The sequence below is a fragment of the Sorex araneus genome, chromosome 1, assembly GCF_027595985.1.
Source record: "Sorex araneus isolate mSorAra2 chromosome 1, mSorAra2.pri, whole genome shotgun sequence".
Taxonomy (NCBI): domain Eukaryota; kingdom Metazoa; phylum Chordata; class Mammalia; order Eulipotyphla; family Soricidae; genus Sorex; species Sorex araneus.
In genome coordinates this window covers 314,242,463-314,257,562 of record NC_073302.1, presented here as the reverse complement: position 1 = coordinate 314,257,562, position 15,100 = coordinate 314,242,463, and the positions used below count along the sequence as shown (strand labels likewise).

Below are 15,100 nucleotides of genomic sequence, written 5' to 3'. Positions count from 1 at the left end.
ATGATTGGGTTTCAGCCCTAAATCTTCCAGCACCCATCTTATTACTAGGGCTATCAGTGTGCCATGTTTTCCTCCTGCCCAGGCCTCCAGACTGCCTCTATGGCAGAAACTTTCCCTCCTTTCCTCCCTCCCTCCCTCCCTCTCCCTTGCTCCCCCCAGCTCTCATGTCCAGATATTTTTGTTGCTGTCTGTGCTCTGTTGATTTATTCCAATACTTTTTCTTCAAGTAATTTCTTATCCCATCTCTGATCCACAAAAATCATAATTTTTAAGGGTCGAACTGAAGTATGTTTCTTTCTCAAAAAGCTTTTATCATCAGTTACTGTAGAATGTATTTTTTTTCTTGAGATTTTGTAGCAGTTCTTCTGTTTTCTGTGACATCTGTTACGTACTGGCTTTTATGAAAGGAAAATGTAATTTATAGGAAAATATTGTAATATCTTTTTTTTTCTTTTTGGGTCATACCTGGCAATGCACAGAGGTTACTCCTGGTTCTGCACTCAGGAATTACCCCTGGTGGTGCTCAGGGGACCATATGGGATGCTGGGAATCGAACCTGGGTTGCCTGCGTGCAAGGCAAACGCTGTGCTATTGCTTCAGCCCTGTAATATTCTTGAGGCTAATGTATAATGTAATTTTTTCTGAAGCTTACTGAAAGCTGTAAGACCATTAAACTATGACAGTAACCAATAAAATTTGGTATATATTTCTAAATAATTTGTTAGATTAGATGCAGTTCTATGGGTGTTAGCAAGTAAATTACTATGCTAAAATTAATTGTCACGTTTTAATCTTTTTACTTGGATTTATTACATATAGTTCTTAAATATTTATTTATATGAAAATATTTCTTACATACAACTATCTAGATGACTAAAAGTTTTATGTTCTATCATTTGCTTTAGAGACTTTTGTCCATCTTTAGAGTTGCTGACATTTGGGATTTTAATTTTTTTTTTTCTGCCTAGATTGTGCTTGCTTTTCTAATTGCTTCCTGGCTAGCCAGTTAGATAACTGACACACTTTTGAGAGCTAGCCACGGGCCTTAACTTTTGCCTTACCAGCCTCCTTTATAAAAGAAGTAAAGCTTTGTTGGGAGCTGTGGAAATTAGTATACATACGTTAAACTGCGGGTCCTTGAGCCACAGGCTTTAAGGGTATTCTTTATGCTTGTCACTCCACCCCCTAGAATGATGATGACCTAGATAAGACCAACGCCTGGAGTTGTAATTCTGGTGTTGAGAAGAACACTCTTGTCTGGACTTCTATTAGCTATATAAAATTTGAACTTTTGTTTCTTCCAACAAGTTTTCTGTTCTGATGTTGCCAGAGATCTCACACATGTAAGGGATGCATTTTACCATCTATCTGCACCCCTAACCCTTCTCTAGCAGTTTCAGTCAGCCAACTGGCACTTTAAAGTAGTCCTCTCAGAATCTTAGCAGATATCTTAAATGTTATTTTCTGCCATCCAGCAACAATTTATTTTTTACGGAACCCTCTTAAGTATTTCTCAGAAATGTTTTACACCCTATCACTATGTCTTAGGTTATTTCTGTCGTCACGTAAAGTTATGAACTCCTTCTATCCATGGCGTTTCTGTCTCTTGCCCTTCTCATCTATTTTCCACACTGCTGGCAGTGTAGGCTGGCTGAAGTGCCTATCTCATCATGTGCTTGCTCTTTTAAAACTCACAATGGTTTATTTTTACACACATGGGATGCAAGTTCCTTAGGAGAACACTGGAACCCTTCCCTTGACTGGCCATGGCCCTTTCTCTCCCAGTTCTATCTGTCCTCCATCTTATGTAAGCTACTTAAGTAGATTATTCTTGTGCTTTTCTGATTTTGCACATACTTGTTCTTTCTAGTATTGACTTTTCATCTTATAATGTGGTTGACATGTCCTAATCCTTCAGAGAGCAACTGAAACATTTCCGCTCTTAGGTGTTTACAGACCTTAGCAAGCAGGCAGCCTGCTTATAACTTTTCAGTCTTATCATCTTCTTGTATATATCTATCTGTTTTGCTAATCATATCATACTATAATTAATATGTTTCCATTGACAAAGAAAAAAACATTTTTTTTTCTTCTTTAAAAACCCACTTCTAGCAGCCAGGAGACAGAATAGTGGTCAAGGTACATGGCTGGCGTGTCTTTGACCCAGGCTTGATTGCTAGAGCACCAGTGGGTGCAGTGTTGGAGGTTCCTGAGCACCCCTGGGTGCTGACATCTTAACTTTGTGTGGAGGCCTCCTCCCTGTTGTGCTTGGAGACCTGCTGTGCTGGGATCCAACTCGGGATCTTTTATCTGCAGGATTCCTGCTCTACCACTTTAACTCCCTGGCCCTGGCACTTGTGTGCCAGAACCTCAAGAACAACAGGGACAACACTGCTTCATTTTTTTTTTTCTATAGAATTAATTCATCCTGAAAGACTAAAGATAATAGAACTAGCTATGGTTACAGTGAATGAACTCTGCTTAAAATTTTTCTATTTATTTTATTTTTAATTTTTATCAATTCACCGTGAATTACAAAGTTACTCATGATTGGGTATCAGGAGTATAATATTTCAATACCAGTCCCTTCACTGTTGTCCTCTTTCCTCCACCAATTCCTCCACCTCTATTTTTTTTTAATACAGAGATCAGAAGTTTCCTTTTGTCTTGTTAAATGAGGTGATTTTTTTTTTAATGTGTGGGAAAATGTTCAAACAATTTTTCCCCCTTTTTCAGATAATCAGACAGCTCAATGGAGTCTGAGCAGCTGTTCCATAGAGGCTACTATAGAAACAGCTACAACAGCATAACAAGTGCAAGTAGTGATGAGGAACTTTTAGATGGAGCAGGTGTTATTATGGACTTTCAGACTTCTGAAGATGACAATTTGTTAGATGGTGACACAGCAGTTGGTAAGTTTGGCATTATAACTCTTAATATTTATGGCCATGAGTATCTACTAATATTGTTTCTTGGAGGTTGTGTTTGAGGTGACGTTATTAAAAAATGAGGTGAAATTCACAAAACAGTCACTTTCTTTTTTAAAAAATTCTGTGCTTAGTTATTCTAATGTGACCTTTTTATGTTTTTTAAAATTTTGGTTTTTGTGCCACACCTGGTGGTCCTCAGGTGTTACTCTTGGTGGTGCTCAGGGGACCAAATCCGGTTCCTCGGATCAATTGGGGCAGTCCATGTGTAAGGCAAATATTTTAACCTCATACTATTTCTCTGGCCCCTCAAACATAACCATTTTAAAATATATAACTCAGTCGCATTAGTACATTCTCAGTGTTGTACAACTACCACTTCTATCTAGCACAAAATATTTGTGTCATCTCTAAAGAAAATTTTTCATTAGTTCTTGAGTACCTGGCAGTTATGAATTTGTGAGTTTGAAGTTATGAATTTGCTGGGTAGTATCTTGATGTGTTTCTGTTCTACAGCTATCTATTTGTCCACCATAGATATTGTTTGAGTAATTTTTCTTAAAGCTATTGATAATGCTGCTGTGAATTTTATGTACTTGTATTCTGTATTTTAGTGAATATTATATTCATACTACATTTATAATTCTGTGGGGTTTATATCTTGGAATGAAATTCTTAGATTATAGGGTATGTATACCACTGCTAGCTGTATGATAGTGTCAAAAATACTTCCAAAGTTGTTGTAGCATGTTTATTCCTACTAGTGGTATATGAGAGTTATAGTTGTTCTTACCTTCATTGATACCAATAACTTGATGTTACTGGTTTTAAATTTTTGGCTCTTTTTACACGAATGCATGGCTTTTGTGTTTTGGTTTTAACTTATATTTGCTAGACTGGATGAAGAGTTTAAGTTCCTTTTGTATCTTTATTCGCTGTTCTCCCCGCTACATATTTTGTTCAGTAGGTTACTCTAGAAGTTATAGCATGTAGTCTTGACTTATTAGTTCTACAAATAGCAAATTGTCTCTTTTGAGGTACCTGTTCAACTTTTTGTCAGGTTGTGCGATTCCTTATGGGTGCCCATTTTATGTGTATTGCAAATACCTTCATTCGGTGGAATCCTTTTTATGCATTCAATTTGCTCACTCTCTCTTTTTTTGTTTGGTTTTGTCTGGCAGTGCTCAGGGCTTACATCTTTGTGCTCAGGGCTTTGTGCTCAGGATTACACCTGGTGGGGCTTAGGGAACCATATGTGGTATTGGGGATTTAACCCTGGTTGACCTCATGGAAGGCAAGTGCCCTACCCACTATATTTGTCTTTGTGCCCCCATTTCACTCTCTGAATAGGATGATTAGATGAAATTGTTATGGGTTCTGCTGAAATCTAGTTTATCTTTTACTTTATTTGCTCTGTTTTGCTGAAGGGGCAGGGACAGTCTTAAGCTATACCCTGCAGTGTTCAGGGATCAGTCCCGGGACCTGATATGGTGCTACGGGTAGAACCAGGGTCTGTGGTATGCAAGGCAAGTGCTTATCACTCTTAGGCTATAACTCTGCTCTCTAGCTTGCTTTTTGCTTAATTTTATTTGGGGGGGGGGGCATACCTGATTGTGCTCCATGCTTATCCTATTTCTGCAATCAGGGATAACAACAGTGGGGCTTGGATATGGGGTGCTGTAGAGCAAACCCCAGTTGGCGTCACGCAAATAAAACACCCCACCTACTGTACTATTTCTTTGACCTTAATTCTGTTTTTTAAGAAATCTTTTTGTACCTCAAGATCATGAAGATATTCTCATTTTCTTCTTGAAATTTTATTGTGTGGTTTCATATTTATATATACAATATACCGACACTTAGTTTTTATAAGTGATATGGTGTGTTAAGACGTTTTGATTAATTTTTATCTTGTGTGGATAGCCCAGTTGACCCGGCATCATATACTGAATGAAATTTCTATTCTGCAATATACTGCAGTGAATCTTTCTTTTGAGTTTTTTAAAAAATAAAACTATTTTAATGTTTATACTGTTCACATATTTAAAGAAACCCTGGCAATATTTTGATGACATTTTTAAGAAAATAAAACAGAAAAATAGTAAAAATTTATTTGGATTCATTTGCCCTATGAATAGCCAGATGATATGTGAAAAAGATAAACCAGGCTTGAAGTTTCATACTTTCCTGATTTAGAAATACGTTACAAAGTCAGGGTAATGAAAAGAGTATGGTATTGACGTAAGGACATAGATATACATATACATGCCAATGGAATAGAATAAAGGTACCTTAAATAAAATCATATATATAGTAGTTCAGTGATTTTTTTTTTAATTGAATCACCATGAGATACACAGTTTCAAATTGCTCATGATTAAGTTTCTGTCTTACAATGTTCCAACTGCTGTCCCTTTCAGGGGTGTATGCAGTGTATCTTTGTCCACCTATCAAATGGAAGTATTTTGTGGGTCTGTTTCTGAACTTTTCACTATTCAACATGGAAATGTTTGTCTTTTCTTACTCCATATCTCAGCACATAAAGATTTCTAAATACTGGTCTTCTGTTGACTTGTGGGGTCACATCTGTCAGTTTTCAGCGGCCATGAGATTAAGTGTATGCTACTCAGAGCACAGTGGGTAGGGTGTTTGCCTTGCATGAGGCCGACTCGGGTTCAATTCTTTCGTTCATCTAGGAGAGCCTGGCAAGCTACCAAGTGTATCCTGCTGACATGGCAGAGCCTGGCAAACTATCCTTGGCGTATTCAATATGCCAAAAACAGTAACAACAGGTCTCACAATGGAGATGTTACTGGCGCCTGCTCGAGCAAATTGATGAACAGTGGGATGACAGTGCGACAGTACTACTCACGGCTCACTAGAACCACACTCAGCTGCAGTTGGGGACCATGAAGTGCCAGGGATCAAACCCACAGCATCACACATGCAGGGTATATGCTCTACCACTTGGGCCATCTCCCCAACTCTCCATTTACATCTAATGTAATCACTTATTTAGTTTCAAATCTACCTCTTTGTATTTTTTTTAATGCTTACATGTATGTTTTTTTCTTTCTTCTGTTCAACCAAAACCTTGTTAAACATTCTTACATATTTTGATGAGTAGGCTATTGTTTCTCAAAGTGGGTGATACTACTCCCACTTGAAAGTGGGGGAGTGTTGGAAAAACAGGGGATAGTAGCAGGTCAGGTACACATGCTTTCTGTTTGCTTAAAGAAAGTCTATTTCCCTGGGAGTAGGGGTGGTGCTACTGTGTTTGTGTTTTCCCTGAAAAGGGCCAGTAGGTCAGATAAGTTTGAAACCTCTGTTCTAGAAGTTAAAACATATAATTTTGACTTACTAGCTCTATAAATTACAGTCACGCAGTACTAACAGCAGGGATACAATCTTAGAAATGTGTTGTTAGGAGGTTTCATTGTGTGCATGCTGTTTTGTCCTTCATGGTATGCACTTAACACAAACCTAGCCTGCTACTCACCGGTATTTATTTAAGGATCCCTTGTGTATATTGTTCACTGAATCAGGATATATAGCATGACTATAGCACTCTTCCCTGCTTCATGTGTGTATTCCCCATTAACAGTTATTTTCATTTAACACTAAAGATGGGATTCTGGTTTTGTTCACTTTTGTGAAAAAGACAGCAGTTACTTTTATTCCTCCTCCCCAACACCCCCCCTTTCCCTCCTCCACCCCACCACACCTCTGCCTGCTTGCACTTGCCATTTTGGTTTTCAGAAGCTTAGCTAGGGTATGTATTTAAGTATAGTTGTCACTGTATTTGGCTAGGGATATTGATTAGAGTTTTGTTTTGACTTTTTTCCCCCAACATTGGAAAATTTTGATCAATGTTTTTTCAAATGTTTCTTTCATTTTCTTTCCCTTCTTTTAAGACCCCAATTTTATGTATTATATTTTTATGAAACATAATAAGGAAAATATGGCAGAGCCTGGGAAGCTACCTGTGGCGTATTTGATATGCCAAAAATAGTAACAACTTGTCTCACAATATGGACGTTACTGGTGCCCGCTCGGGCAAACCGATGAACAACGGGATGGGACAACAGTGCTACAGTGCAGTAAAGAAACACCTAATGCACAGTAGGCATTGAGAACTGGTCTTTAGTAGAAAGCTTACTATGGAATGTGTGAGCCGGTTGGAGATGTGGGTAATAGGACTGGGTTAGGAGGACAGTGGGACAGTGGTGGAGGGAAGAGGACACACTGGTGTAATGATGAAACGTTTCATGTTTGAAACCCCACTACTATCAATGTTGTAAATCACTGACCTAATATTAATATTTTTTTAAAAATAGATTGAGAGTATGTGAGCCATAGTTCTAGGTTTTCTGGGAGATTGTCTGTTTTTGGCTCAATCCATTTTGTAAGGATTTTAGTAGAAAACTAGATATGTTTATCAAGACTTTCTCTTTTTTTTTTTTTTTTTTGATGAGTACTGAAATCCAGTTTTTATCTCCATGGCATTTTGAGACTGCTGACATCCCTGTGTATCTTTTTAGTCTCTTAACTACTGCTTTTTATGTGTGTGTTTTCAGCTCTTGGCTCTTGAAGTTAGCAAATCACATTTTTTTGGTGCAGGTTGGGAGGTATGGAAGAGTGAATGATTCCTTCTTTTCTCCAGGATATAATTTTTTTTTAATTTATTATTTTATTGAATCACCATGTGGAAAGTTACAAACCTTTCAGGTTTAAGTCTCAGTTATACAATGCTCGAGCACCCATCCCTTCACCAGTGCACATATTCCACCACCAAGAATCACAGTATACCTCCCCCCCCCACTACCCCAGCCCCCCACCCCACCTGTGTAACTGGTAAATTTCACTTTACTTTCCCTTTACTTTGATTACATTCAATATATCAATAAAAAACTCACTATTATTGTTTGGAGTTTCTCCCCCCTAAAGTCGACCTGCTGAAAAGGAAGCATTTGATAATTTGTTTTCCATTGCTGAGAATGAAGAGATATGAGGTCGAGTGGCTGCAGTAGTGGCCGCACGGTTTTGGATTTCTGTATTTTAGTATTTTAGTAACTAAGTCCAGAGAAATATCTGCCAGAAATTGCATCATTGTAAGCTTGGAGGTATGGAAGAGTGGATGATTCCTTCTTTTCTCCAGGATACTGGCATATTCAAGTTCATATTGCATTAGTATATTTGAACTTAAGAATTTGACATACTGACAACAAGAGAAGTTTTCAGCTTTCACTTTTGGAAGTTTTTAACCTTCACTGGGCCTTTCTGTACTTGTGAATCAGGAAATGGTTTTACAGCAAAAAGGTAAAGAGTGATTGAGACTATTGTGTTTACTTCTCTGTATTTCATTTCTTCTCAGAATCTTGGACTTTTAAGCTCTTTCTGCTTCTGTACTCTGGCTGCTTTGGTTGTACTTTGATTTTAAGAAAATATGGCAGTTTGACCTTAGTGTTTTTCTCTCTTCATCACTTTTGAGTTTCGTTTCCTAGTTTTAATCACAAAGTTATGATAATTGAGATAAGCCCTATATTTTAAATTTTACATAATTTGGAAAGCGATGTGAATTTTGGCAGCATACCTTTTTTCTGTAGCTCCTTGACCTGTTATGTCAAGGATTAGAATGAACTCTAAGAAGACTAAAACAGAGGACTTAGTTTAAAAAAGCTCTTTTGTTTATTTGCATATTTATTTTGTAATATTAATTACTTATGAATTAGTACATGATTATTTTGGAGGGGCCTTCCTAGTGGATCTTGGTGGCCCAGGGCCATTCTTGGCAAAAGTTGCCTGGCTGTGTGGGCTGGTGGGGTCAGTGGTCAGAACCTGTGATACGGTTCTGCCTGGGCAATGGTGTTTTGGGTCACCAAGGCCACACTTGGGTGCTCTGGGACCAAGTGCTGGAGATCAAATTTGGGGATATGTGGGAGGTTGAGGCTCTTTCTGTTTTTTTTTTTTTCAAATTGACAGCAAGTATTTGTGTTGTTTTCATTTGTGGTCTTCAGTAGAAGAAAGTGCTATGTAGTAAGGAATGGACAAGGGCACCCAAAGTACCTCCTTTTGTAGTTCCTCTTTTTGTCAGGAAGGCTAGGTTTTCTTTCTTTCTTTTTTTTTTTTTTCAGTAGACTTCTTCCTCTGGGTGCCACTTTCAGCTCTGTGCTCACAGGGTCACTCCCAGTGATGTTCGGTGGACCTTGCGATGCAGGGGATTGAATCCAGGTTTCCCAAGTGCAAAACCTGTGCTTCACTCTTTTGCACCTTCTCCCAGCCTAGACTTTCTCTTATATTACTTGCCAAAATAGGGTCACATGACCATAACTAGAGGTTCCTGGCAAAGAGGAGTGGGATTGCTGAGTACTCATGAATCATCAGTTAATTGTGAAGAAGTTGGAATGAAAGTGACGTGAATGACCATTGGTATTTTACAGATTCCATTCTTGACATGAGTCTAGAGTATAGGTTCCCAAATTTAAGGCCTACTACCCTTTTTTTTTTTCCCAGAAAAAAAGTTCTTAGTACCTCCCCTTGGAAATTTACCTTATTTAAGTAAACAAACAGAAAGCGTGTCCCCAGTCCTCTGGGACTTGTGCAGCTACTGCTGTTCTCTGGATCATCATTCCATGGCCCCCAGCCCCAAAGGGTAGTATTGCTCGTGGTAGCCCTTGAGTACTGCTAGACTGAGCAGTACCACCTCCTCGGAGACATCCACTCTGTTTAGGAGTGGTCCCTAGGCACCCTGAAAACTGCTTGAGAATCCACAGTGAAAAGAAAAACAAAACAAAAGAAAAAAATCCTACCAAGAAGGAATATGAATCAATTAAAATCACAAATCAACCTCAGCATATTTTCTTGCCTTGGCTGATGTGTTCTTTTCGTTTGGTTTTGGGGCCACATTTGGCAGTACTCAAGGGCTTATTTATGACTGCTCAGGGATTACTCCTGGCCAGAGTAAGCCATATAAATGTTGGGGAATGAACCCAGGTTGGCTGTATGCAAAGAAACTGTCCTGCTTGCTGTCTTATTGCTCTGGATCTGAGCTGAAGTATATTCTTAACTAATATTACTACAGCTGTACTTAGGAACACTCATTTTATTTTTAATAAAGCAGGAACCATATGTTTCTCTCTAACGAACACAACTCTGATGACAAAATCTTGGCTCTTCTCATACTGTAAAATTTTACATTTGGTTATTTGGCTTATTGACTAAGTTAAAATGACTCACTCAAAGCCAGAGAAATAATACAGGGGTGAAGGCACTTGCCTTACTCACTGTATTCAATTCCCAACACTACATAGAGTTCCACGATCCTTGGAGCCAGGAGATGCCTCTTTGTACCACTGAGTATGCCCTCAAACCCAGATAAATAAATAAAAATAAAATAAAATGACTCAAATTAGAAATATGTTATATAAAAACATCTTAAGTTCTAGTTTTCAGATTTCCACCAAGTTGAAATTTTTATTGGTATTATATATTTAGCCTTCACTATTAGAGATAATTTTATTTAATTGCATTGTGTTCTGGATTATTTTATATTTAGTATATGATAAAACAATAGTTTTGAAATTAGTCTATCTCTTTTAAGTTATTTTCAAGACAAGAACAATGCAACACAGAAAAATAAAGCAGAAACAGAAACTCAGACATACTCTGAGTCCTATACCATGAGTCATGTCTTGTGTTAAGGATTCCATACACATTACTCATTATTCAGATATTTAGGATTCTGCATGGCATATAATTATCCGAACAACAACTTAAGGGGTATTATCAATTTTTAAAGAGATAAAAACCTGGGCCCTTATTAATCATATTAAGAACAACCACCTCCATCCCCCAAAACCTACTTGTTAAAAATTTAAAAAAATATATCAAAAGGGTAATATTTGATATTTTTAGTCCTCTTGAGAGGCTATATGATAGTCCTTTTGATGGACTCCTCCCTTCAGGGCAGGCTAGATTTAATGACTGCCTTTAAAGTATAGAAAAGAATCAGAGGGAAAGAGACAGTGATGTTCCAATGGTGAAAACTGATAAACAATGTCATAGCCACATGATGAAGATATGTGTCTTTATTACCAATATTGCCAGAAGTATCTTTGGATATCATTATTCTAATAATGTATAAGAAGTATATTTCATATCACCTTTGTGATATATTTCCTAAGACCTATTCTCCCAGTCCAACCACAAAAACAAACAACAACCAAAACGCAATAGACAAATTTAGACTGAAGGACATTTTATACTCTTCTTAACTAGTGAAGGCCATGAGAAATGCAACTGGAGTGAGAAACTGTCATAAGCCAGAGAAGTTTAGAGAGAGAGGCTGAGCTCTATGTATTGTTGTATCTTGATTGGAACCTGAAATAGAGAGAAGACATTAAAAAAAAAACAAACAAACTGGTGGAATCTAATCGTATAGTTTAGATTTTACTGTTATGTCAATAGTAACGTATCAATGTCAGTTTTTAAAATTTAGATTAATATATCATAGATTTTAGCATGTAAATGTGCATTGATTGCTTTCTGTGAAGAACAGTAAGACTCTTTGATAATAATCAGAAGATTTGGGGCTGGAGTGACAGCATAGCAGGTAGGGCTTGCACGTGGCTAACAGGGGTTCAATCCCCGGCATCCCATATGCTCCACCTGTGTATCGCCAGTAATGAGTGCAGAGCCAGGAGTAACCCCTGAGCATCGTTGGGTATGACTCAAAATAAAAAAAAAAATAAAAATAAAAGATTTGAATAGTCTAAAGTTGTCGTAAATTTCAGAAATATAAGAAATATGTTCTGAGAGGATAATGTCATGTTGTCATAGCTTGTTAAGGGTTATGTTTATGCATGTTGTCTTCAACAGATAAAGAGTAGATTTGAGTCTTATTGTTTTGGCATCTCTCAATAACATGGGTGTAGAGAATTCTGACTCATTGAATTTGGCAACAAATTCTAAAGCATAAAGTAGTAATATGAATTTTCAATGAAGAATTATAAAATATAAAAAATTAAGTTATTAAGACTTTACATAGTGGCTATCTGTTGGAAAAGGTCAACCCTCTTTCAAGTGGACTGCATGGAATTATTTTTAGAAATAATTCTTTCTAAGGTTCATCTGATACTCTTTCTAAGCGTTGTCATGTTCTTAATACATTTGATACCCCGCAATTTTTGTTGCCAAATACCTGGTAAACATCTTCTGTACCTTGTCTCTGGAGCACTTTAGAGTAACTCTTTTTCACCTTAATATGTGTGAAGTATAATACTACCAAATTGTTCTGTTTCTTTTAGAAAGAAACATACATCATTTTAGAATGATGTATTAGGAAAGTAAGTACTTTACTTTCCTTTACTTTCACCTTTGACGCAGCCGACCCGTGTTCAATTCCTCCATCCCTCTCCGAGAGCCCAGCAAGCTACTGAGAGTATTGCGCCAACATGGCAGAACCTGGCAAGCTACCCGTGGCGTATTGGATATGCCAAAAACAGTAACAATAAGTCTCTCAATAAGAGACATTACTGTGCCCGCTCGAACAAATCAATGAACAACGGGATGACAGTGACAGTGACAGCGACAATATTAGGAAAATCTAATTTATAAATTTGGGGTTGGTTAGGTTTAATTTAGGTTGTTGATTAAATTAACTAGGAAAAAGAACATGGAATTATAAAGTGGTACCTTTGTAAAATTAGGAACACTAATGGAGGGAACTGTAGTGATAGTATGTCAGGTAGGGCATTTGTCTTGCATGTAGCTGACCAGGGTTCCATCTCCGGCATTCCTTATGATCCCCTGAGCACCAGTAAGAGTGATTCTTGAGTGCAGAGCCAGGAGTAGCCCCTGTGCACCACTAGGTGTGGCCCCCAAACAAAGCAAAATAAAACACTAATATCAAGAGATATGCTGGTTAGATATGTTTAGAAAAGTAATAGGAAAGATACAAGCTTAGTTTTGATGATAATATATAGAATCTGATCATTTGTATCTGTTATTATCTCTGATGAAGTTGATTTTTTAAAAAGCCCATAGGAAGTTAACTAAAATAGTTGAGTTGGTGAATACATTTGATTCAATGTGTATTCCACTTCTCCATAGCCTATTGTCATGCTGTAATGATTAAATCTCCGTGTATTTAGAGCATTGCTTGTGAACTATGCTTGAGAGAAATAAGAAAATGGCTAAATCATATTCTGTGCTGTTTTCAATTAAGAATTTCCACTTGGAAAGTTTGTTGGGGTAGTGAGTTAAGTCTATAACATCAATCACCGAAATTAATACAGAAAAATCATGAGGACCAGAGAACTGGCAAAAAGATCTGGACCACATGCCTTCCATGTGGGAGCCTCAGATTCTGTCCCCAGCACCACATGGTTCTTTGACCACTGTGCTGAGATTAGTGTCAAAACACAGCTGAGTGTAATTGCTTTTCCCCTAAACAGACACAAAAATCAGGGATTTGTGGTCCTTTTAAAAACAGTTTTAGGGGTTGGAGTGGTAGTACAGTGGGTAGGGTGCTTGCCTTGCACGAGGCTGACCCGGGTTCGGTTTCTAGCATCCCATATGGTCCCCCGAGCACCGCCAGGAGTAATTCCTGCTTGCATGAACCAGGAGTAACTCCTGTGCAATGCCAGGTGTGACCCAAAAAGCAAAACAAAAAACAAAACAAAACAATAAATAGTTTTAAGCAGTCAAAGAGGTAGTATATCAGGTAGGGCAAAACCCTACCTATCGAGGTTCAATTCCACTATATCTAATATGGTCTCAAGAGTCAGCAGTGATCCTTGAGTGCAAAGCCAGGAATGAGCCCTGAGTACAGATGGGTGTGGCCCAGAAACCTAACAAACAACAAAACAAAACAAAAACAGAATAGTTTTAAAATGCTGAGAAAATTTCCTTAAAGAAGAAGAAACACATTGAAGAAAGTCTATGTATGTATTTATGAAGTTGTTACTTAAAACTAATGGAAACTATATAAGATTAGGGCGATTTAGAACAGTGAAAAAGAAAAATTTAATTAGATGTCAATCAAATGAGAAATATTTATGATAAACTTGAGACTCAGACTTGAATTATGAAACATAGCAACAGATCCAAAAATGCATAAAGAACCAGAGAGATATGTAGGGCATTGCTTTGCATCCCGCCAACCCTGATTAGATCCCTGACACCACTTATTTCTCCTAGAACTTCGAAGAGTAATTCCTGAGCACCACTGGGTGTGGCCCTGAGCACCACTGGGTGTGGCCCAGAGCCTCCTATCCCCTTTGTATAAAGCACAGTTTAATGGGCTATTCCAAAGCAGTCATCCCTGCAACTCACCCTGGTTACGAAAATTACGATTCTCCATCATCTACCTGTGTGTATATATATATATATATATATATATATATATATAATATCTTCCTGAACTAACCAATTTCCTTTCCTTAGGGGTAGTTTTCTTTGTGTCTAGTCACTTTCTTGTTTTATTTTATTGTTTGATTATCTAAGTATAAATCCTTAAGAATATAATTTAGCATTACCTGTGTTTAAAAAGTGAAATAAATGGAAGCATACAGTATATATTTTTGCTTTTTGCCTTATACAGTGTGATTTCAGACCAGCTCTATGTGATGATAGTAGCTAATGTGATGTTGCTGTAAAATATTATTCCTTATAATATACCACAGATTGCTTACTCATTTTACGGCTATGGATCTTTGAGGATTTCTTTTTGTAAACAGTTTTTTTTTCTTTTTTTTGGGTCTCACCTGGAGATGTTCAGGGGTTACTCCTGGCTCTGCACTTAGGAATTACTACTGGCAGTGCTCAGAGGACCACATGGGATGCTGGGGATGGAACCTGGGTCGGCGTGTGCAAGGCAAATGCCCACTGTACTATTGTTCTAATCCCTGCACACAACTCTGATGGTTGCAAACAGTGCTATTTTGTTTTGCTTTGCTCTGTGTGTGTGTGTGTGTGTGTGTGTGTGTGTGTGTGTGTGTGGTTTTTGCTTTTGGGTCACACCTGGTGGTTCTCAGGGCTTGCACCTTTGAAACTCTGTGCTCAGGTATCAGTTCTGACCGTGCTTAGGGGACCATATGGGATTCCAGGGATTGAACCGAGATCAACCCATGCAAGACAAATGCCCTACCCACAGTACTATTGCTTTGTCCTAA

At 37.8% G+C, this 15,100-nt stretch overlaps 1 protein-coding gene across 3 annotated transcripts in view; it reads left to right on the top strand.

Annotated features, from left to right (window-relative positions):
* The window catches only part of CLCN3 (chloride voltage-gated channel 3), an 87,051-nt gene that overhangs the window by 4,276 nt on the left and 67,675 nt on the right, over positions 1-15,100 (top strand). For 2 of the 3 annotated variants that reach the window (XM_004610375.2, XM_004610377.3), the window contains exon 2: positions 2,737-2,912. The exons of the other annotated variant lie outside the window; for it this stretch is intronic. In XM_004610375.2, the coding sequence (XP_004610432.1) occupies positions 2,753-2,912 (160 nt within the window). In that variant the 5' untranslated portion in view covers positions 2,737-2,752. The remainder of the gene's footprint in view (positions 1-2,736; positions 2,913-15,100) is intronic. 3 annotated transcript variants of the gene reach the window in all.